Source organism: Botryllus schlosseri, chromosome 5, assembly GCF_051294905.1.
Source record: "Botryllus schlosseri isolate E-star chromosome 5, Bs_hap1, whole genome shotgun sequence".
Lineage (NCBI taxonomy): Eukaryota > Metazoa > Chordata > Ascidiacea > Stolidobranchia > Styelidae > Botryllus > Botryllus schlosseri.
This window is the reverse complement of record NC_137240.1, coordinates 5459922-5484943: the sequence shown is the minus strand read 5'-3', so window position 1 is coordinate 5484943 and position 25022 is coordinate 5459922. Positions and strand designations below refer to the sequence as shown.

At 40.3% G+C, this 25022-nt stretch overlaps 2 protein-coding genes across 2 annotated transcripts in view; one reads left to right on the top strand and one right to left on the bottom strand.

The window, feature by feature from the left end:
- The window catches only part of LOC145439649 (meprin A subunit beta-like), a 171752-nt gene that overhangs the window by 128571 nt on the left and 18159 nt on the right, over positions 1-25022 (top strand). The gene's annotated exons all lie outside the window — the stretch shown is intronic.
- LOC145438752 (meprin A subunit beta-like) lies at positions 4858-23429 on the bottom strand. Its single transcript, XM_080316103.1, has 17 exons — positions 23282-23429; positions 23137-23215; positions 20330-20401; positions 19539-19669; positions 18534-18643; positions 17494-17669; positions 16859-16961; positions 15890-16005; positions 15078-15260; positions 14707-14854; positions 12055-12221; positions 11785-11963; positions 9189-9428; positions 8536-8641; positions 8035-8155; positions 6957-7169; positions 4858-5087 (listed from the first exon to the last, which is right to left on the bottom strand). The coding sequence occupies exons 1-17, from the start codon at positions 23321-23323 to the stop codon at positions 5036-5038; spliced, it is 2238 nt and encodes a 745-aa protein (XP_080172229.1). The 5' UTR covers positions 23324-23429; the 3' UTR covers positions 4858-5035.

Here is a 25022-nt window from a genome sequence, read left to right as displayed (position 1 = left end):
TCTGACTGTAAAAATGTTAGTTAAAAAAGGAAAAGAAAAAAAGAAAAATTAAACGATGATAGCAAAAGATCAAATGATCAATGAAGCAATGTCAGGGCGAGGTAGCACAACAGTGTTAAGAGGACTAGCAACTCAAAATCCGAACTCGCGGATGGCCACTCCAATCACCAATAAATATTCACCGTCGCTAGATGTCGCTATGCTACATACAAAAAACAATAAATTTGGTTCTACTCTGTATATTGCGCCATATTGTGGATTCGAAGGACATGCACCGACACGGGGAATACAAAATCTCGATATTGTGAAGCCCTTTTTTCCGATTCAACACCTTCTTTAGGAAGTACTAGGACTGTGCTGCCATGCTAAAATATGAAGGATTATGTGATAGCCATTTCGGAGAAAATTCATTTCAAAATTAAAAATTCAAATTTTTGTCATAAATTTGCTCTAAGTTTGCTGTAAGTTTGCTTTGAAGTTCTGTAACTTTGAGCATGGTAGACCTATGTCACAAAACATTTAGCATAGCACAGGTCTGAATGTCACCTTTCCAAAAAACCTTGAGTGAATCATTTGGGACAAATATTTCATACAAATTTTTGGTTAACCGTGATGCGACGTAACAAAATTTTATAACTGAGAAAACAATTAAGAAGCAAAGTAAAAAGTCAATGAACAAGTGTTACGGATGTAATGATAACAATGAGTGCCAGAATGCTTGAATGACAGCTGACAACAATCTAAGAAATTTGTACCAGGAGATAATATATATATACATATATATATGTATATATTCTAAAGGTCCAACCATATAGTTATCCGACGAAACATGCAATCTTTTGGTTGGAACTTGAACCCCCCATCCCAGCCACTATCAAATGAAAATAAAATTGAAATTTTGCAGTTTTTAGTTATTGTTTGGTTGAAATATGGCCATGAGGTGACAGTAGAGATATAATATTAATATTTCCAACCAGAAAAAAAAAGATTTTTCTAAATTTTCGGAGTTGCTAGTCCCTGGGCTGGACAATAATGTGAGATAAATACTGTGTGACGATTGTTGCTCATATGGCTCTGATTACTGTCATTAGTTTACTCCGTTCTGGGGATTCTGTTCGTAGGTCAATTGCTCATGCCTGTGCTTGGAAGTGCATGACTTATTTCCTTCAAGTTGCTTGTAGTCGGATTTTAGTTATTATAAACCTAGAAAGCTATCAAGCAGGTTTGTCTATGCTTTCCTCGAAACGTCACCACATACAGTATATTATCTTTCCGAAAGCTGTCATTTTGGCGATGGAAATAACATGCTGCAGTTACAGCGACAGGATAGTTAAAGCGTAAATAAAGCCAACACCGTACTACAATCTCCAATACCAACAAGGCCGTCTACGGATCGCTTAACTTGATATATTTGACTATAGTGACTATAGTCATTCGACAAAGATAGTGATATCATATACAGCCTAAAGCATTGCTCAAACACGATACCAGAGTGCCTATCGTTAGAGATTACTTGAATATCGAATGATACGATTTACAATGGCTTTCTAGTGAGTATTGGATCCTGCGAATGGCAGCGAAGACAGGGCGAACGCTATCGACTATACAGTATACCAATGCATTTTCATAATTGAAACGCGAAAAACTTTATGTGTAGTTTAACATTGTTGTAAAAATTCAGAGCACGCTTATCAAGAACATTCTGGCACGGATATATGAATTACAAGTTGGGTTTAGTTTAGCATTGTGAGCCATTGTGTATACGCGTATTTATAAAGACAATAGATGGCGAAATATCCGACAACGTGGGCGTCGACAAACCAAAGCTGATTCGTGCGCGATCGTCCGCAACTTCTATTCGAGGTTAAACGATGCGAAGTGAAGGAAGTCTGAAGTTCAGTCAACTCATAAATGCTGTAATGATGTTGCAATCTGCGTCGAAATCGCGAGTTTTGACTAGCATCGCAAAAGTCTACAAGGTATATTTCTGTATTCGGAGGTTTAATTCATTAGTAGATGCTATTTTCATAGCAGGGGTAATTCTTTTTTGGTGTGATCACGTGTCATTGGAAATCATTTTAAATGTTGTTTTCCGTTATAGAGTTGAAATTGGTGGTAGACGGTGCAAAATTCACCCTATGTATTTTGTTGTGTTTTAGGATATTTCATATAGGTAGTAGACACATTTGATATATGATAGCGAACGACGCCATGTAGTTGACTGCATGTTGGGAGGACTATAGAAAACATCAAAATAAGGGCTCCGAGAGCTTCCGAGAGCTTGAAGGTAAACAACAAAGTATTATGTAAACTGTTGGCACTTCTGCTTTCAGAAAAATAGTAAAATATCGAAAGTCAAAGGGAAGGAAAGTGCCAATTTATCCGAGTATACTATTTCCTTCATTGTATCTGTTCGTAACTGTTAAGTTTGTCAGTTCAGAACCACCATAAAACGTTGGATAATAATGATGGTAGCTAACATCTTGTCTTATCCTGGAATTGTAATTGAAACTTTATTCTGGATGTAAAATTTTCATATTAATCCATACATGAGCAAAACAAAGTTATGCCTGTCAATATACTCATAAAGTCGGTTACCCCGTCGGTTTGAGCGATGGCTTCATGCCCAATGGTGAGCATTAAAGTCACCACAAATGAGTGACCGCGACTCTAAAGATGACAAGACAGAGAGGTTTTCTTGGCTCAAAGTGCAATCGGGAGGTATATAGACGTTGCATATAGTTATGTTGGCAAGTCTCAGGCACATCAACTCGAAGCAATTCGATCCCACGGAAACGTCCTCGCGACAACTCAGAGATTCTGCAACAAAAGCTGCTAGACCACCCTTCGGAAAAGCCGATAACCCCGTAATTTCGGAGTATATTTCTCGATTAGGTGAGTCTCTTGCAAAAGAATAACATCTGGTTTGTGATCTAGGGTCAATAGAAAATGCTTGAACTCCGGCAATTTTTTTTATATATACTACGGCCATTCCATTGCAATATGGTTAGCGGTTTATTGTCCATCGCGATTTTGTGGGACGGTGGCTTCATTTCGTACCGCCGAATTTTGATTGTTTGCGTTTTTCGACATTTTCTGCAACAATGTCGAGTCGATGATGTTAAATACGTTTCCGTTGCCAGTTTGGCAGGCTGAAATCGTAACCTGGACGACTTCCGCTACCATCACCAGCAGTTGCATCGGTTCTAATTGATTCAGGTGAACTGTCGTAGAGAGGTTTGCCTTCTCTTTGACAATTAGGATTTTTGCCTCTTCGCAAACCGGCGAGCTCCTGATGTGGATATGTAATCCAACACCGAAGGAGACATTGATCCTATCGATGAAATGCAATACCACATTGGAAAATATGTGGTCGGTTATTACGATTCGGCATTTTAATATTCTTGGAGCTTTTTTGGAGAAGGATGAAGCGGTACCCGGAAAATGTATCAACTATTAGCCATGTGAGATACTCAAATGGGTTGCTTTGATTTGAAGCGTGCTAAGGCGGTCCCACACGAAGCGTTGTAAACCTGCGGTGCGTAAGAGTAAAGGCCCAAAGCGAAAAAGCATGTGTACAATGATATTGCAGTGAATCGATCTTACTAACTCGTACGTGAGGGGCCCAACTTTTGGAGAATCCGAAAACAAATTTTCAAAACGGAAATCTTCCCCCTTTGCTCAACTCCAACTTGTTTTTGTTGGTGTTGCTAGAGAGCCATAACGCTGCACTAGGGGATCACACCGTGGTTTCACAAAACAAGTAATCGAGTTTTACGTTGATGTCTTAGAGATGTTTCATAAAACAAGAAATCGAATTTTACATTGATGTTTTTTTAGGAAGAAGTACGCATATCTCACTATTCTTTGTGCTAATGAGAGGAGAATACGACACGCTGTTACAGTTTCCTTTACGACAAAAGGTAGGCTATATATACTTGAACATTTACTGACATTGCCATACCTTGTTGTTCATAGAAGAATATAAATTAAAAGGTGGACTTGATATAGCCAAACGCAGTAGCGGTTTTACTGGACTTCGAAATCACCACTACAACATGTACTTCAGATTTAACGAGACGTCTCATATAGCAACCTATCAATGTATAATTGCGCATTCCACAAATTTCTAGATTCAGTTTATTATCATGGCGTGAATTTCCAATGAAGGAGTTTTAACCGCATATCGTAGTAACGGAAGCTGTGATTACCTGTATCAAATACGAAAGCGCTCCAATCCACGTCATAAGAAGTGTGCAAATTTCCGTCATGGCTTGAACAATGACGATTGCTATTTGGGTCACATTCATGTTGTTGGATCAAGGTCCCGGGCGGCGTCATATAACGCATTCATTCCGTCCGGTCCCCTCGTCTGCCGCATTTAGAAGACCACAAACGGATAGGAATATGGGACACGGCTCCCACATGTTCGCCGCGCACGATACCTTGCTGAACTCCACTTACTTGCAGCGGGACACAATTTTTATAAAATGCGTCGTAGATACGAGCGATTTAACCTAGCGACTTAAGGGGAGTAGCGGGCACCGACTCGATGTATATAATACCCAGACCATAATCTTTATGTAATTGCCAAACTTCCCGAGCATTTAACCGTTAAATTCGAACTGGCGTTGGCTGTTCAAATTCAACAATCCGTTTATATTTACTAAGGAAATGTGTCTTGTACGACTCGACGAGCCGTCAACAACATGCAACAAGACTCATGCATGATGTGAAGAACAGTTGCAGTTGCTTGTAAAATGTGGACATTAAAAGTACGCATTGTTTTCTATGCAGCATACACAATATATATCTGCCGTATTCTCTTTTTCAACACTCCGATTAAGAATGACATCATTTTACATCACTTGCGGCACCGGAATTTTGCTCCGAACCAAATTTATTACGAATTACCCGAAGTGCATACGAAATAACATTGCACATGCGCTGCTGTAAATAAAAAAATGAAAATCAAGTTGATTGTAACAATAACGAATCGTAAACGTCCGAGGCAACCAAGGTATGCCATTTCCTCTCAAACTTTTCCTTTCAGAGACGAGTACTTTAGCGAGTCGACAAGGAGTGGACTGAAAAATTAGTAGAGATTGATTAGAATATTTCTTGCGGATCTGGTACAAAGAGAATAATCCACACACGAGTATTTTGTGTGGTAGAATCGATGCGGTTTCTTAAGTCGGTTTGCAAAATGGTTTTCGAAACTTAGTAATGAACTAGACGTTGTAATACTTTGCTAACCGAGCCACATATCGATGACATGAGCATGGATTTGAACAAGGCAACAAACGAACAATGTCGTTACGGAAACATGGCGTGTTTACTTTTAAAAGTATTCTCACAATTCAACCAATCAATCTCTCGAGTGCAGTCAAATTGAGTACTACGAAAAAGAATAAAGATGTAGGTGATGTATGCTACTTTGTCACTATCTGCCTCTGGAAGTGCGGAGTGAACATATTCTCATCAGTTTGACAGTGTTTCATATCATAGATTGCAAAACCTCTACTTATGCTACACTTGGGTTACCATATGTTGGAATCGGGAAAGTAGGAAACTTTTATCAAACCATGAAAGTTAGTTTACCGAAATTGAAAACAGCTGATATTGTTATATTTAATTAAAAAAATATCATCACTTTGGCTCGACTCTCGAATTAGGCTACCTACTTTTTACTAAAAACATTGACTGAAAAAAGTCATATTTTAGATTTTACTCCCGCCTCCGGCGTAACCGCCGTCCATCTTTTAACCCTTTTGAAATCGGGTCAGTTTTCGCGAAACTGACCATCACTTTTCAAATTCATACCGTGACCTCACCGAGACTCGAATCTGGTCTGTTCCAGTTTAAAAGTGGGCGGAGTATAGCCCTCTACCGTTTCCGCCATCGATCGGCACCCCATGACATGTCTAGTTTTTTTGATAGGACTAAATAAACAAAACTTTTCTCTAAAAAATCTCTCTCTCTATTTCATTTTCCAATGCATTCCCCCAGGATGGCGTCAGAGAGTTAAAAATGATGCTTCAGTGCGTAGCCGCCGTTGCCAGGTTTCGAACAAGCCGTCAACCATGGCCGTTAACCGCGCGGCTCTCCAGATATCGGAAAATCCAAAATACATGAAAAATTTACATATGGGCGTGGTCAGTGAGTGGTCATAATGGTCAAGTTCAAGATAAATACCAAATCGGACCCTTAACGTCCAGTTTATTGCCTGAAACAACGCAGAATACTTTCTCTTGTCATACCCAACCACTTGCATCCATAGTAAACCAGTTTATGACTCATATTCCGTCACAAACTTGGACTTGAACTTGAATATGTTCTTGAAAATCACCGAAGCGTGACCACAATTACCAAACCCCCTCAGAAAACATCCCACAACAAGGTTTGATGTTTGAAACGGTGAAAAATTACACAGAATACCTTACAAGTCCACTTCCGATGTTCTGGCAGAATTGCTGACTATATTCTCCACTCGGAAAATATCTGGAAATTTTGCGTGATAACCACTTTTTTATGCATGCGTATTTTCGGCCGAACACCTCATGTAAGATCGTCGGTACGCGAAAATTGACATGTCTTATACCTTCGAATTAGGTATCATATTAATCAGAAGATTGCTAGCTTTTCGTACAGACCAATATGAGGCCTCTAGGACGTATACGAGCCAAGATATGACCAGATGAAGTTGGCTGAAGCCACCAGAGGCCCCAGATTTCAAAAGGGTTAAGTCGAAATTTAACGTATTTTGGGGTATTTTAGGCTACAAAATAGGACAAATTGTTAAAAAGTAGGACATTTGGACGAAGGGAGAACATTTCTTCAAAACGAAGGACAAATCCTCCTAAGAGAGGACGTATCATAGCCATATGTTACACTATTAACGTATCGGGAACTTAAATTTCTCTTGCCACCTTCTGTAGAATCAAGGCCATACTTACTTTACTCCTCTACTAAGCATGATTCGGTACTGCAATTTTTTCTTATAACTCGAAGCCACGCAGCATATAACCACGGACATTATCATGAACACGCCCAACGACGTAGCGAGCAGGATCATAGCTGCTGTTGTGATGGAAATGTAGTTTCCCTCTGTAGCAGTCGGTTCTATTACGTCATAATCAATTCCCTCCGGTTCTTTGTTGTTATCATCACTGAAATCACAAATAGTTATTGTAAACATATTTCATTTCGGTTGGAGGATTCCAATAAAGATATATAGGCTACATGCAGAGGTGGTCAAACTAGTCATCGTTGGTACTTTAGTAGAAGTAAAGTAACTACTTAAATTTACACTCAAATGCAGGTTTAAAAGTCTCGATTTCCAAGAAGGTAAAAAAGTGAGTATTCTGGGACTGGTTTTGCTAACATTCTGAAAAATGTGACGCGGAAGTAAAAGTATCCTAACCACCTAAGCAATAAGTGCAAGGAGGAAAAACCGACATATTTAGATCGATAAAAATAGAGGTAAATCTTTAGTGACCATCTAGGTAGGCTTATATACAACCTAATTAGTCCCTCTATACCAGTGGATTCCAACATTGGCGATCTCACCCCCCCCCCCCCTGTGGACGATGTTGAGAAACGAGGGGGCGAAAATACCAAAAAGGGCGACAGAGGGCGATAATGATAGAACCTCCAGTGAGATATATTTAATTTACACGGTCAGAAATGCACCTGAAAACGGTTTAATCTGCATATCATGCGACGACGAAGGTCAAGTTAATGATAAGTAAACGTGGAAACCGGTTTTCCGAGCACCTACTCGGGAAATGACCTATTTTTATTGAATTCATCAGCGATCATAGTTAGGTGACTGAAGTTCCCGTTTATATGTCCTTATATGTCTTTTTCGGGTCCGAAAAATGTAGGGGGGTGGCGAAAATAGGTGTCGAGCTTGATAAGGGTCGATTACTCGAAAAGTTTGTAAGCCACTGCCATGTACCAATAGTTTTTCAATACTGTTAGGGTACATCTATTAGAATCCCCACTCGAGACTGATCTAGAAAATTCACTTACACTGCCATATACCCCATTGACTTTTTATTCAATTCCGCCGACGACAATTTAGGTTCCAAATGCGCACGGAGGGATGGATTCGGTAAGGGCGCTTCTGTTACACCTTCGAACGGCCGCATGTCTAAATGCAATGCAATGTTCACACAGTACACAGTACCTGTATTTTATCACTAAGTATCACTAACATAATGATAGTATATGATACACACAATCGTACCGTGTGTTTACACTAGCCAAAGAAATATTCAGAATATTTAATACTGTACTTTCGTTTACTTCTGTCCACAACGAATTCCTATTTTCGAGTTAGAGCTTGTGTTACGTATACGTCATCCATAAGTTGGGTATACAGTTTTTTCTACAGGCATATGACAAGAGTATTCAGCTGTAGTTGTGCATGATACAGTGTCGTGATGATCTGCTTCCCTTCAGTTTTCAAGGCGAAAAACTCAACGCAACAAACACTTGGTCACATTTGAAAGATGATCACAGAATCCTTACCTCTGACCATGACGGAGACGTAAGCCACATCATGCTTTAGATACATTCTGCTATTTAACTTCGCTTGCTGCGTGAAACGTGAATATCCGACCGGGTCGTTGCAGTCCTGTGAATAGATTGATGATATTCTTGTTTTAGTATGGGGGGTTTTTCGACATCTGTGGTCCTTTTACACCAGGCCGATGTTTTTTTTCATGATTTCTTAACCGGATACGCATAACATGGCCCAAGTTGGTTTTCGTCGGAGCTTAGAAATCTCTAACACTTAGGTATGGATTCGAGATACGATCAGAGCTGCAAACGCTTTCAGTAAATACTTTTACTATGCAATCAGCATCGCACGAGGTAAACACGCCCAATGATGAGTTGTCCGGCTTCGGAACAGCAGCGCCAGATATTGAGAACCCTTGTACAGCGGAAGAATGTCTCATTTAGCTTGGATAACCTATTTACTAACACCATTATTTATTAACATGCAATCGATTTTGTTATTGAATCAAGTCTACAATTGACAATTAGCTCAATATTGTGAACATCTTAGAGTCCCTTGAAACAATCATCAATTAGATTGTAGTACAATTATGCCTTCGTTGCTTGGGCGTCTTAAAGGCAGATGCAGTGGCCTACAAAATCAAATAAAAAAATATTATTACCGTAGTCGGCCTTTCGTAGGAAGCATTACGGAGTGACTCCTTCGAAGTGATGAAATTTGACAAAATATTGAGTCTCGTATTCGGATTCGGCCCTTGATCGGTGATGGATAGACGCACAAACTGTTTGTCAAAAGGCCATTCCAGCTGGTCGTCGTAATCGCCTGGACACAGTTGAAAGTACAATCCCATGTAGTCGTCGTAACCGTCGTCGATGGCAGTTTGAGTTCCCTTCGGATAGACCTGGCAGAAATAGTGATGCAGACTTAGGAAACGGGAGACCTCAACTATACTGTGTGCGGGGCAGAAGGATGCTGTTTTGTGCATATTATTTGATTGGTGAAATCAATGTTCAGAATTAAAAAAAAAGATCTCCCAGTTAATTCAGATTATGAATTATTCGTTGATTTTTCGTTCAGGGTGTATAAGCCTATATACGAAACGCTCATGTTGTTCAGATCTGAGATTCTGCACTTCACACGCATCCTATATAACTGTCCTAATTAGCAGAGGTAGGTAAATTAGTCAGTTTTGGTATCCAAGTATATTAGTGAAACACCGTAAATTTCTACTCAGTTAGACATAAAAGTAGCGATTTCCAAGACAAGTCAAAACTCCTTCAACGGCATTACAAACGGGTCGCCGTGTTGCAAGGGATAATTTTCCCAGTCACAGTAACGATTTGACTCTTAAAAGAGATGCAAATGTAACCCAAAAATACATTTTACTAATCCAAACCGTGAAAAGTCTGTTGGTTTGCATACGGACAGCTAAGTAGAAGTGAAATAGTCTTGAAAGATAATCAGTTGACAAATGATAGCGCAAGTAGGCAAAACGTACCAAGTATTCCGAAAAAGTAGAAGTTATTCGTTACTGACCACCACTGCCAATTAGTATAGATATACAATAGGGTTGTCCATAATTTGGAAAATCTTACAAATCCTCGGTTGTAATGTCTTATTCGATAGATTATTGATAAAAAACGACACTGAGCCTGAAAGAATCTCAAAGAAAGGCCGTTAAGATTTCGTGCAAAGCGTTTGAAAGTAGCTGCCGAAGAATGGGCGTGCCACCGACCATAGAACGACGAGAAGACTAGTAATCAAGAAACCACGGCTCTTGATTGGATAATCGGCTATGCTTCAATGACCACGTCAGCAGCAGCTTGCTGATTAGGTGAACAAGGAGTCTGCTACTGGCGACGATTCTGAAAGCGCATTGTATGTAGGTTGACAGATAATGATTTGAGATTGATTCAAGGTATCTGGAGGTACGAAATACATGATGTACAAACAACAGCTGCTTCACAAAAACGTCTAAAGCATGACCGCTTCATTGTGAAGGAAACCGCTGTAGCCTATATGCCTTGTTTTCAACGAGGGAAAGCATAGGCGCTTATGCAAGTGGCGACGGATTCCTAGTTTCAGAAATAATATATCATTATTGAATACAAAGATAAAGCTTAACAATGACACTATAAGTTGGGTGATCTTATTGGGCTCAGGTTGCAGTACATAGTTGAAGTTTTGAATGCTCTAGTGATCGGCTGAATCAGACTGTTAGGCTTAGCACTCATCAGATGTTTGCAGCAAATTGAATTCACTTGTAAATGTTTTCAAAGTCCCTAATGATGTCGCAGAAACGAGGTTTATATGCAAGCACAGGCCCTGCTTGATATGATATGCAAACTATGTTGGATACTATGCACTATGCAGCATTGTCTGTGTTTACCTTTACACCCCTTTTCTGCGTGATTATCAAGGAATTTGACATATCATATCCAGCATATTATGTGCTTACTTTTAAGCCTCTTTTCTGCGTCATCATCAAGGACTCTGACAACACTTGCAAGTGAATACAGTTTGATGCAAGCATCTGACAAGTGCCAAGCATAACCCGCTGATTCAGCCGACCCTTAGAGCTTTCAAAACTTCAACTATGCACTACAACCTGAGCCCAATGAGATCACACAAACTATAGTGTCATTGTTAAGCTTTATCTTTGTATTCAATAATGATATATTATTTCTGAAACTAGGAATCCGTCGCCACTTGCATAAGCGCCTATGCTTTCCCTCGTTGAAAACAAGGCATCTAGGCTACGGCGGTTTCTTTCACAATAAAGCAGTCATGCTTTAGACGTTTTTGTGAAGCAGCTGTTGTTTGTTCATCATGTATTTCGTACCTCAACATACCCTTAATCAATCCTAAATCATTATCTGTCAACCTACATACAATGCGCTTTCAGAATCGCCGCCAGTAGCAGACTCCTTGTTCACCTAATCAGCAAGCTGCTGCTGACGTGGTCATTGAAGCATAGCCGATTATCCAATCAAGAGCCGTGGTTTCTTGATTACTAGTCTTCTCGCCGTTCTATGGTCGGTGGCACGCCCATTCTTCGGCAGCTACTTTCAAACGCTTCGCACGAAATCTTAACGGCCTTTCTGTGAGCTTCTTTCAGGCTCAGTGTCGTTTTTTATCAATAATCTATCGAATAAGACATTACAACCGAGGATTTGTAAGATTTTCCAAATTATGGACAACCCTAATATACAACTATGAATGAAGGGATAGAAATCGAAAAAAAACGTTCATCTCACCAAGACTTTGTACGCGTAGCCCGGGTGTCCCGTGTACATCAACGGACTTGTAATGAAATCGTCCACCACCATGCCCTCGGCCTGCTCCGCGTAATTTTCAATCATGAAATACGACGTGTCGCATTCCTTGTCCGTTATGCTGACGTCATCGATTGCTATCACGTCACTTGCGAACGTATCTGTTGGTAATGTCGTGTATTGCATTTTTCAAGGAATCGGTTATAAGCCTGATCTCGTTGTGTATCCCAAAGGGAGTATTCAGAGACCTACCTGTTTTCGCGTAGAATGCGAGCCTGAATAATTGAGGTGCGGAGACTGTCATTCTGTGCACACCCCACTCCGTCGATTGGATATTCGAGGATGAGTCGAATGTGATCAACGGATCTCCATAATCCGTTACTTCACCGGTCAAATCATCGATTGAAGCTATGTACAAACTGGAATAAGAAAAGTGCCAGTTTTGGTCAATGTATTTGGTATTTTTAATGTTCACCAAACACTGAAAAAATTGTCGAGATTCGATATCTGCGCATATAAGAGCCATAGGTGTATGGGAGTAGTATGCGACGGATGCGGGCGCATCCCCTATCCAAATATCTGAGATTGTCACGAATTGACTTTTTTAGTTTCCTTACTATATTACAAAATCAGTGACAGAAACTTGTTTAACAATATACAAGGAGCATATATTTAACGTAACGGGCATATTTCTGTCAAAACTACATTCATTGCAGTATTGAGTTATCAGATCAATGACGTTTGATTCTTACGGAGTTAACGGCACCATGACAAGCGCACGAACAGAGAATCGAAGTCTTAATTTGAATTCCAGTTTTAGCATAATATTATTATTATCAAATGTCCATTATGTCATTGATTGGCATCTTCCTCCAGATTAGCCTGGGACATGCATGGTTTGCATTTCTGTTCCTGGGAAATGTTTTCCCCTCAACTATATCCTGGTTTCTGTATATTATGACTACATTACTGTCCACCCAGGTTGGAATTCCGGTACGCTTAGCGCAATATCTTTGGTGTGCCAAGGCGGTTCTCGGCGTCACACCTGTGTGCATTCAGTAGAATCTTTGGTGTGCACGAGACACCGATTCCATATTGGCTGTCCGTGTCCACTGTGTCATCAATCGGCATTGGGCAATCTTCCTCCAGATTAGCCTGGAACACCCATGGCTGGCTTTTCCGCTCTGGCGCTCTTTAGAAACATTTTCCATATATGTAGATAGTAGATCCTGGTTTCAGCATATTATGACCGTTTCGCTGAACGCTATGTCGTAATGTCATCCAAGTTGGATGGTTGACTTTCCGCTCTTAGAAATATTTTCATCTTGTTTCGATCCCAGATTTCGTTATCTGAATCAAATACGCCATCTTCTCGATGCGGCAAAGTCCATATTTTCGGCTTCTTCCACGTTTCAGAGTTGCTATCCAACATAAAAGATCATTTGCCCAATTTTCCGCCTCTTCTTTTTCTATAGCATAAAATACTCATTTGAACTGTTATGAAATTCTAATGATTTATACTGTGCTTGAAATTGAAACCTAATACCTTACTCATTCGGAATCAAACCACTCAGAATTTGCCCAGCTTGTTATCCTGCTGAACGTATGTCAGTAGATTACGTTAATTATCCTACATTTTCTTGCAAAGCAATAACTTGAAAAATCCAAAGTAATTCAAATCATTGACTAAATAAATAACTTATCAACTTTTATATGCCATCGCCAAGAACGACACAAGCTACTAGGATTACCTAGTATATCCCTAGCTACTAGCTAGAGTGCTAGACGCTACCGCAGGTCCGCAGCTAGACGCAGTAAACTTGTCATGGTAACTGGGTTGAAACAAAACATTGAGGTCATAGGTTAACATAGGTTCGGTTTATCAGCAACTTTTATCAGTGCAATACACCACAAAAATTGCGATACAATGAAAAGATAGAAAGGTATCGAAACAACTTGGATAGTATTTGAAATCAGACACTCACCTTGGCCTTGGCGATGTAAAGATAAGGATGTGCAGATTGCACACTGCATGGAAAGTAGAAAGACTACACGGCTGATAGACGATACCACGAGGTAATCCCGGCACAGAATAAAATATAAGGCACATTTTAAAATCATCTCTCGCACATCGAAAAAGCAATCTAATATCACCAAGCTCCGAACTACTGCCATAGCTAAAGGCTTTGCTACTGCGATCTCCGGCAATGTAAATTGACGTCATCGCTACATACAGATGCATTGTGGGTAGTACCCTAAGTGATGTCGTAGTGATAGCGACATGTGAAAAGTTGTTCCCAGTGCGACATCGAAACAAACAAATGCATTATAACTGCTTTTGTGATTCATTGTCTATTTGCGCGATAAAATTATTTTCGCATCCCTAAAAGTTTTTGCTCCCATACACCTATGATAAGAGCAATACGGGTCAAAATGAAAAGCGGGTACGCAAAATGTGGAGTATGAAGAAATCAATGAACGAACGAAAATGTGAATGAGGACCTCTCTGAAAGTATCATGAATATCATTATGAACTTCCGAAATAAGTGTCGCTATTGGGTGTTCGTGGTAAAGCACCAAAACAAGCCCGTATACGATATATCAGAGATCAGTCGAAGAAATGGGATATATATGCCAAGTATTTCAGTACCACGTAATACCTAATACGTAAGAAAATCAAACCAAAACTATATTGTGCATACTTACCTAATGAAGTTTATAATTCCGTGCGGGTTATTACTACAAACAACGTAGTGAACTCAACAACTGTAAAATCACATTTATAGTCTTGTATATACTGTCAACGCTACGTTTCCTACAATATTTTTTTTTGAATTAATTGACCGCAATCAAAACAGATGCTTCATGCTATAGTAAAGTAAATTAAAATATTATCGCACTCACGACAGAGCCGCGGACGATCCGGCTTCGAATTTCATAAAATAAGAGAATTCCAAACATTGACGCGCCACTGTGCTGGTGTACCTCATGGACTTGAGGACGCCGGACAGACCCGGAAATCTGTCTGTCGTATCCAGATACATAAAACTTCCTGAAAATGCGAGATAAAATCAATTATGCCAGCGACACCTATGCAGCTGTTGGTGGACTCTTCAAAGCCCATGCTAATCACAGGAAGAATACTATCCTACTACTTCATTTCTGACGATATGAGCCTCGACCAGTTATTACCGGAGATCGCTTTCCATAAATCAAGCCGCACTAGGCAAGGAAACTTTCGTTTTCATGCAGAGAAATAAAATATATCTATTCACCCAAACTGTTGCTTCCAAGTGTGGAGTCGAAATTAGGAAGGTATTGTGAGGTCGGTCCAGTAACGCTCGACATTCCCACTTTGTGTTGGATCCAGTTGACATCGGTGTTAGTCAGATGACTCGTGTACCCTCCCTCTGATTCGTCTTCGAAATTCGCGACATAGGTTTTCCTGATACTCTCACCTGAACATTGAAATAATCGTAGCTTTTCCTTTAGACAGCGTTTCAAACTCTCTATCAATATTGGCCTACCTAGAGGAGGTCAAAGTAGTCAGCATTGCCACCCGATAGAAGAAGAAGTAGTTAAGTTCAAGACTGTCAAAACTACTTCAAGTGCAATTAGAAATTAAAAGGACTGAGAAGTATACCCAAGCAAGTGGTACAGAAGAGTAGATTTGGTCGAAGTGTAGTGAATTGGAGGAGTATAATAATAAATGGGAGGTTGATTATTTTCGAATTTGCAATGTGAATCATCGCGACAACACAGAACGATTGATGGCGCTACTAATATAGAGAAAGTTTCGAAAATTTGTGCTGTTACCATGATACATATGCTATTTTGTCATAATTTCTCTCATAAAAGTGATGCAAACGAATCCAAAGATACTCTCCACCTCACAATAGCTAAAGCGCTAAAATTAAGTAGTCTTACGTCAACAACTGTTACAATGGCAGTGGAAGTATAGTCTGACAACACAACCGCTTGAGTAAGCAAGTATTGAAAGCAGACAAACCCTACTTGAGTACACCCAAAAGGTAGTAATTCTTCGCTCTACTGACAACCTCGGAATACACTATGATGCGGCACTTACTACAATCGTACATTCTTGACAGCTTTGTCACATCGCCCTCGCTGAATGTTCCCCTTTGGCCGATTGTGTCTTGGAAGGCAGGATCCCGCGTTCGAATCGTTATGTTTCCGTCCGTTCTGAAAGGCGGGCATGAGATTAATAGTCAGAGAGAGAGAGAGAGAGAGAAAGAGAGAGAGAGAGAGAGAGAAAGAGAGAGAGAGAGAGGGAGAGGGAAAGAGAGAGAGAGAGAGAGAGAAAGGGACTTTATTTTTATTCAACCGCAATACATGACAAACAGATAGCATTGATGGGGGTACAGCAAATAGGCATGTACAGTATTCGGTATTAGATAGGAATGATTGACACAACATTGGAGGTCAACTAGTCTGATCGAACACACATCAAACAGGTACAATATGGCACAGTCTCTTCGCAGTCTAGCTGTAACAAATATTAGTTAAAAAGGTAATTAAAACAACAAAAATTAAAAGATGGTAGCAAAGCAATGAAGCAATGTCTGAGCGAGGTAGGACAACAGTGTTAGTACGACGGCAAGAGGTAGTTAAGTAGCTCTTTTTCAAATCTAGGCAATTCACGGATATGTTGTGGTTATGCATTCCAGATGATAGGTCTCGAGTAGGCGATAGATCTCTTGTCTAGGATGCTATTGGGTGGGGGTAACTAGATATTGTGCTATTGGAGTGTACATTTTTGGCAGGTATGAAAACTCATCAAACACATGACGCAAACTATTGGGAAAAAATGTGTGTATAACTTTTGGTACTTCGAAGGGATATAGTTCGTCAACTCGCAGAATTCGATGTTTATGATAGTAAGGTGATAATCTGGTGCGTATAGAGGTATAGATGAGATCAACCGTATCGCACGATTTTGTAGGGTTCGTATTCTGCACAAAAATGTTTACCCTTCATTTCCTCATACTGCGATGCCATAAAGTGAATAAATGCAAACGAAACCGGCTTTACATACGTGAATCCTGATTTGCTGTAGTGCATTATCGAAGTGTAGTCATAAGTAACTCTTCTGTCGTCGATATCTTCGTAGTTGTAATTTGCGAAGTTGCCTTCGGTTCCTGGAAGATGAGCGTTTTACCGAGTTTTAAATAGCTGTCGCAAGCGGATTGACGTCACATCGTACGATATAGTTGATGGGGCAGACATTCACGTATGTAGATGTACGATGATTTATGATTCAAGTAGGTTGAATCGAAATTTTTGTATGTATATATATGTTTATATTTATATTTATTAAACATATCGTGGATTAAGTTGTAAAATGGTTGTTATGAGCATTGGGAATTAATTGATCCTTATCCAAGTATAGTTCTACTTTTTAGAGTACTCAAGTAAGTTTTGGCTACTTGCGCTACGCATTCCCGTGATTGCATTTTTAGGCTATTTCTGAAACCAATCACATTGCACTTTTTAGTTATTTTCGAGTAGTTTTTCCTGCCTTGAGAATCGCTAATTTCACTTATAATTCAGTGATAGCTCACTACATTACCATCACTTCTACTTGTAATTGGGCATCCTCAACGACTCCATTGATCACCCCTGGCAATGAAAAGACATCATTAGACCTCCTCTCAAATCGTATCGAGTTACCTGGGCGAATCTTCTCGAAAACAATTTCAACGTAATCGTCCCTGTCGGTTCGGGACTGTTCGTGGAAGACCCCGAGAGCGTGCATAACCTCATGCTCTATCGTGCCGATTCTTTCGCATCCGTCTCCTATGGAGATGTTCTGAGGACCTCCCACCAGTCCAATGTAAGACCAGCATCTGAAAATGAATGGAAATATAGCCCTGAGTGAACATCAGTCTATTGGAAATAGTATCCATGCATTATGTTGTTGTTGTAATATTCATGGTGTTAAAAATAGGGTTACCATACGTCCTCTTTTTTGACTTTTTTGAAAGTGTACTCGGATGACGCCCTTTTGTCCTCTTTTTTGAGATTTTGTCCTCTTTTTTGAAAATTTAGGTCACATTTAAAGCAAAATGCGAGTGATATGCCGTAAATTAGCACAGAAGTGATGCTCCGGTGGGTATTTTGGGGTGAAAAACAGGTGATTTGAGCTCTGAGCGAAAAGCTGATCTTTTTTTAGTCATCCACCTAACAAGGTGGAGAGAAAAACGTTATTTTGAGCTCTGGGCGGACATTTGACCTTTTTTTAGTCAACCGATCACAAAGTGGGAAAAATTCACCGATTTTTGACAATTCTTCTCCGGTTTTGCAAGTCTCAAATTTCTCAAAAAGTGTCCTCTTTTTAGACTTCCAAAATATGGTAAGCCTAGTTTAAAAGACATTGGCCATTTTACATCAGACCAAATACTGGTTCATGATCTGCTGACTTTAGGTCCGGACCGCGTTGCCTTTTATGCTTTCGTAAGTCCTCACTTAGGGGGAGAAGCCTATAGGTTAACCTCTAACATTCAGCTACAGGAATTCTTGAATAGACTCTGTTTTGACTCGAACTCGCAGCAGGTATGTGCTGCAGCTGTGGCATGTTCCATTATTTCTAACTCGCTGCATTATGTAAATGTATGTATTTATGTAGTAATGTAGGCAGGTATGAATCTATGTGAGTCTCATGGGGCTGTTTTCATCAGGCCCGGTAGGATATGATATCTCACTCGACTCACCCTCCCAGGGATCGAAAAGTAATGTAGTTTTCCTCGTCCGTTCTTTCCGGCAACGAAAGGCAAGTACGTAATTCGTATTCCTCCCTCGCAATGTCAATCACAGCCCGTTTCTGCAACACCATGAACGCTACTTTACACGCCAAAACATGCTGCATGATTTATATATAGCCTCGGAAGGCTGCAATAGATATTGGATGATGAAATCAGCTACTTGCTTGAGTTACTGTACAATAGAATCTTTAACGCACAACTGAGTAATATATTCATATTGAAATCAAGTCGAATCTGTTCAGGTGATACTCGTCAGGGGTAATCGTCAGCAACTAGTAGAGGTGTAAAAATAGCATTGGATTTAAACAGTCGTATCGCAAAATATGGCGCCACACGTATGAAAATTGGAATAATGTTCAGTTTTGTAAAGTCGCATACTAATTCGTGGCACCCCACATAGCGTAATCGTCGACTATTACAGCCTGCACTAGTCCATAATGGCAAACAACCGACGTTATGCACAAGCACAGTAATATGGAGTACATCTTATGTGTTTGCGCGAAGCTAACAATGCTACACATGACACCACAGATGAGTTGTTCAATGGGTGATGATTATTCAGCAAACACCCTAGCTGTTCCGAGTTATGGCAGTGGACTGCGTCGTATACGCTGTGAAGAATGCAATGCAGTGAGGAATGAATGAACGGTTGAACACAGTGCTTCGATATAGCGACTGTGGATTTATAGTGCTATCAACGTGACGAATTGGGACCATAACATTATGTGTGGTATGCGCAATGATTTGTCGACGACATTACCGTATACGTTTTCCAACTACAATCTGCGAAAGACGTCGCATTATTCCATCGAATCGAGGCCCACTCCACCAAAATCCCCATAGTTATACACAAAATGAGAAAGAGTTTCAATCCCTCGTGGCATCATTTCGTTATTTACACCGCTTGTAACACCTAGAGCAGTAGGCCGACAAATCAATGCATTGCCTACTTACAAGCGGGGTGATATCGCTGGTATACACGATCGGAATCTCTTTCGGCCATAACAAGTCGCCGTACTTCTCGGACTCGATAGTACTTCGCGACTTTGCATTTTCCATCAAGTCCGCTTCCTTCAAATGAAGGCCTGTCCCGAAATATGTAGAATCAAATGTAAACCTAGTCGACAAGAGTCAGCATCAGTGATTCCATGCAATATAAACATCGCTATTCGTCCAAAGTGAGCCAAAATCGAGGCCTATTGAAATAGGATATGACATTTTCGTTGAACTGGCCTGAAGGCAGAGGCGGTCAAAGTAGCCACCGTCTTCACTCAAGTAGAAGTAGAAGTAACGCTGGAATTTCTACTCAAGTAGAAGTAGAAGTGGCGCTTCACACGTAAGTAAGTAAGTAAGGTATCCCATGCTTATGTTTGCCTGAGAAACTGAAAACTGCCAAGAAGAAGTGGAGGGAGGTAGTCTAAAATCATAACTACTTAATAAGTAGTGCGAGCAGGAAACATCTACTTCAAGTACTTCAAATAGTAGAAGTACTTCGTTATGGTCCACCTGTGCCTGTAGGCCGTATTACGTTATTGTAGCGGAAAATACTACGGGACAAGACCGTGTAGTGACGGAAATCCGAATGCTAGTCAGTGATAGTCCATTGAGCTTAGCATGAGCGATATGTTATGAGTAAGTATCTATAAGTACTTATATGACGGGACGTTTTGGATTTCAGAAACTCCAAAACATTATAGTAAAGACGATACACATCTTAACTCACGAAGACTGCAATGACTACCCACCTTCGTTTACTTCGGGTATATCTATCGGCTGTGGCAGTTCATGTTTGTTGAACGGTTTCTCTGAGGAGATCGCTGAAAATTATTTACATGTAAATGACTGACGTGAGATGACAATCGAATAATTTATAAATGCAGATTGCACACACGCCAATAATCTTCATTCTAAACTACTTCCGATATACCATTACTCTTAAACCGGTGTATGCCCTTGGGATTCACCAAAATACGCATGAGGTGCACATGTGCGTAAACGTATATTCAAGGTTACATCACAAACTTGTCACACTAAACCATGTATTCTTGAACTGGGTGATGTGAACACTTTGGACCATAAATGTTAGGCTAAACGCAAAAACTACGAGTATCCTGGAATTACGGTCAATCCATGTATTTATCTAATCAACGACTATCAAGTAGAATGTAGATCAGGGGTCGGCAACCTTTTGCTAGTCACGGGCCAGACATCGATTGTACAACTCTTTGGCGGGCCGGAATTTTCATTTTTACTCTAATTCACACTCAGTTTAGGGGGTCGCCAACTTAAAGTAGTCTTAGGATCACTTTTCCGACTTGATAGACGTCGCGGGCCGCACGATTTTATTGTCAACACCTAATATTTGGCATCTGATAAGCTTTTAGCTAAGGTGAAAAGGTATTATATCAATGTAATGAGTTGTTGTCTTCACGTGTGGTAAAAATATTGTTAAAAAGAATCGCTGCTTTACCTTAATACAGCACTATTAATTATACGAATTGAAAGGAAAGGACGCAGTCCATTTTTGTCATTGTTTTTTTTTTGCGGCATATACACCCATTCATGATATAGGCCTACATACACGCGATCCGTGCATACTGCATACGCATACCATCAGTACGTGGATGTGCGTATGCCGCTGAACAAGGAAGGTGGATTTCCAAGTCTTGCATCCAGCGTTACTAATCAGGTCCTTGATCTGACCCGGCCAGGAACCAAACCCGTGATCTACCGATCAAGAAGCCGGACGCTTCACCTTTACGCTATCTTGACGGTATTTATCATAGCATGATGTATATTCTGTTTAAGTTAATATTTGCATAAGACCGTGGCACGACAATTGAGCTGAATTTGAACTTGGGGGGTCCACGGGGTGCGTGATCGTTCAAAAGGGTTCTGTGAAGACAAAAAGGTTGGGAATAACCGACATAATGGATCTACCTTACGCTCGAGACTGCCAGAACATCTCCAAGTGGTCTTGAAACCAGCAAATCAACGACATATCAGCATCCAGTCGCAGCAAAAGCGCGACCAGCTATAGAGTGCGGGGCATACTACAGAATATACATCATGCTATTTAGAGGTTTCTCCGGCCCCGTGAAAGTGCTTCGCGGACCCCCGGTTGATAACCACTGCATTGTGTTGACCATGGCTATCTAGTTGCTAGTAAGGGCATGGTGGGCGGGGTGAATTCAGTTTCATCGGCCTGTCGTCTTTTGCGAGTACGCCATATGTAATGTCAAAGTCATTTTTAGCGAAAAATGGTGATGTTGAAAGCGAGAGAATAAATCTTTGCGGAAACGATCAAGATTTTTACAAGTAGTATTTCAAGCATTTAGAAATACAATATTGATATACATTTTCCGAAATCTGAAACAAGGTCGTGGGCCGCAAAAACACACCTGGCAGCGTGTTCGTGACCCCCGGTCTAATGTAATGCGGTGTATCGTATGCTGGTACGCCCTTTAAAAATTAAGTCCCACTTTCGGGTTTACGATACATCTGGATGAAGAGAACTGGTCTACTCTACGAGTTTACTCTGCAGACAATCTCGTAATTACTTGGTACGAGATACTATAATCTACCGTTTTCGAGACAGTTTTATGGCGTAACAATGGTCTATTAGGGTGTTTTCATATAGTAGAAATACCACACTATTTCCAAACAGTACCAACACTGCAGTTTGGAACTCCACGGGAAACGGCGGGTCGCATTCTCTTGATAACTAATTATCATGTCGCGGGTCGGACGATTTCGCTTGGCGGGACGGATCCGGCCCGCGGGCCGTAGGTTGCCGACCCTTGGTGTACAATAATATAGGCACCCCTTCACTGAATTGTAGGGTTGGAATTAGCAAGATGACGTCACACCATCTCTAGTACGTAGGAAGATATGCCGGATGCACATTGCACATAGAAATGTAGGATTTATTAACGCGATATCATTCATTTAGGTTCATACGTGCCAAATATATACATATTTATTTTAGGGATGGTGTGAACCTCTGAAAGGCTCAGGTTCGTGTGAACGCGAACCTTTTTGAAAGGTTCTGTGTGAACGCGAACGTGAACCTCATGACGTCACGTGACGTCATATTGCTGATTCCAACCCTACATTTCAGAGAAGTGATAGCCTATAATAACCTTCACGATACCTAGCGACGACTCGGGCTCCATAATGCTACAATGCTGAAGTAAATGTTGACGTTTTAAACGTTGCCAAATGTATCAACTGGGGCAGTCAAATGTTATATTAATCCCATAAAATCAATCTCTTCCGTCGCTTTGCCAACAATTTCGACGAGGATTTGCATGGGAACCCCGGATTTGGTTAACCCCAGCTTCAGGGACGCCTCGTTAAGAATCCACGTTCTAGCTAGGCGATGTTAAGCGGCTACATATGCGGATTGGGTAGAGATCGTCTTTTAGATAAACATCCGCCGCCAAGAGACTAGATCACCAACGAGTCGTACAAGATATACACATAACTGAAGTGTATGTATAGTGTTAATAAGACTGCAAATTGAATGCGTCTCATCGCATGCACCACCTACTTCCTAATTGCTGCCGGGCAACTGGACCTCTCCTATCAAGAGGGTGAAATCCACCTCGATGTCGGAGCGACGACCCACTCTGTAATACGGAAAGTACATGTCCATATGTTCAATTGAAATACATTGAGTGTTGCTTTGTACATACCTTCGCAGCTACACATATTAAAAATAAAAGTAATATTTTCATAATAGAATATCAAATATGCAGCAATCGACAATCTGTAAATGGGAGTAAGAGTGGTTTGATGTTATATAGGCCTACGCTTTGCATTGGTTATCATTATAAACCCTATCAAGATCACAATCGCTGTCTCTTCATCACGTTTTATGTAATATATGAACATACACAACGGTGACGATGTCGTCCGCATAACAGATTGCATAAATTCCAATTCTAATAAAAGAGTACCAGCTGTACATAACGGTCTAGGAACGAATTCATGCTCAGTAGAGCTCAGGATTCGGAGTAAACCCTCTCTAATTAACTAGTAGCAAATTATTGCTATCTTTGTAAATTTTCCCCATCTCACTATGCTCTACCATACGTGAAACTGCTGGATAGAACATTCAGCACCACCGAACGCAGAACCAATAGACTCAAATTTGGTAAACAATGTGAATCAGTAAATCACAGCGTTGCATCACGCCTGATTGAACAGTATAATGCACTCGATTCTATGGGCAGGTGACATTATCGCCAATAATATACAAGTCGAGTGTTGTCTAACCTGGCCCAATCAAAATATCGGTATGCGATGCTTGGGTCAAAGTTCGTTTATCTAGATATGATGTTCTAATCGAATATTGTGATTAGAATTTAAAATGGTCAATTCGCCCTTACCGATGTTACTACTCTTTTTAGTGATTCTGATATGCTTCAATGGCATCAGTGTCATCACCAGATGATTTTGATGCGAGCACGCGTCAATCCAATCGACATCTTCCACTCTTCGTTTGTGATTTGAATCTCCTTTGCAATTTCAGTGTTTATCTCCAAATCTATATACCCGACGGAACCTTTTCTGTAAATGAAGCAGCAGTTTTGAGAAGTATACGCAAAAAGCAAATTTATTTGACAAATATCTGATTCGAAGTAATACAGATTTATTGTGGTGTGAATCCTTTTTTGCTGGTATACCCGCCTCGTACAATGCTCCCACGGCGTGGTTCGCTTAAACTTCGAGCGAGTTGCCCGCGCCCCGTGACAAGCACTTCGAAATCAAACTTAATGTCAAACAATAGAACTTTACTTATTCACAATTTTTGGGACTTTTTCAATATTCCTCCAGCATTTTTCATTTTGATCTCTTCTTTTGTTTACTAGATATTCGTCTATTCATTGACGGATTATCATAAAAGTAACTTCGCAAAATATACAAGATCTTTGTTCTGGTCTCTAGAGGATGGCGGGACGTCTACCCTCGTGAAAATTGCCAATCCAAAACCTCGTATGACTTATGCACTAAAAGAGGGATCGTATTCGGTATTCGTTTTGTATTCGTTACCATCATGAGCACATTCATCTTCGTTACATTTATTTTTACACAACTTAACGACGTTAAGTAAACTTCCGAATTTTCATGCGTCAATCGCGTCACACTTTAAGGCGTTACATGTAACGGAATCATTTTTGTTTGTTTTTCTTCAGAAAACAGTTATTTAACGCTCGGTGCAAAGTACAACGATTCGCCAAATAGTATCTTTATTTGCTTTTTGACATTACCAACATCTGATCTACATTCCTAGGCTAATTACTGTGCGTTTACTCGCCTAAATCACGAGCGTATGGATTTCACTAATGTTAATATTTTTACAGGGCGCTAATAAATATCGTGATAGGATATTAGCAATGAGCTGTATAGTCTAGCTTACAGGCAGTGGTATAA

Excerpts from the sequence above, each read along its gene's own strand:
- LOC145438752 (XM_080316103.1), bottom strand. The coding sequence starts at position 23,323 with ATGAAAATATTACTTTTATTTTTAATATGTGTAGCTGCGAAG. Across the intron at positions 16,006-16,858 it reads TACAGCAAATCAGGATTCAC|AACGGACGGAAACATAACGA; the intron begins GTATGTAAAGCC and ends CCCGCCTTTCAG. Across the intron at positions 8,156-8,535 it reads CGTCTCCGTCATGGTCAGAG|ACATGCGGCCGTTCGAAGGT; the intron begins GTAAGGATTCTG and ends CATTGCATTTAG.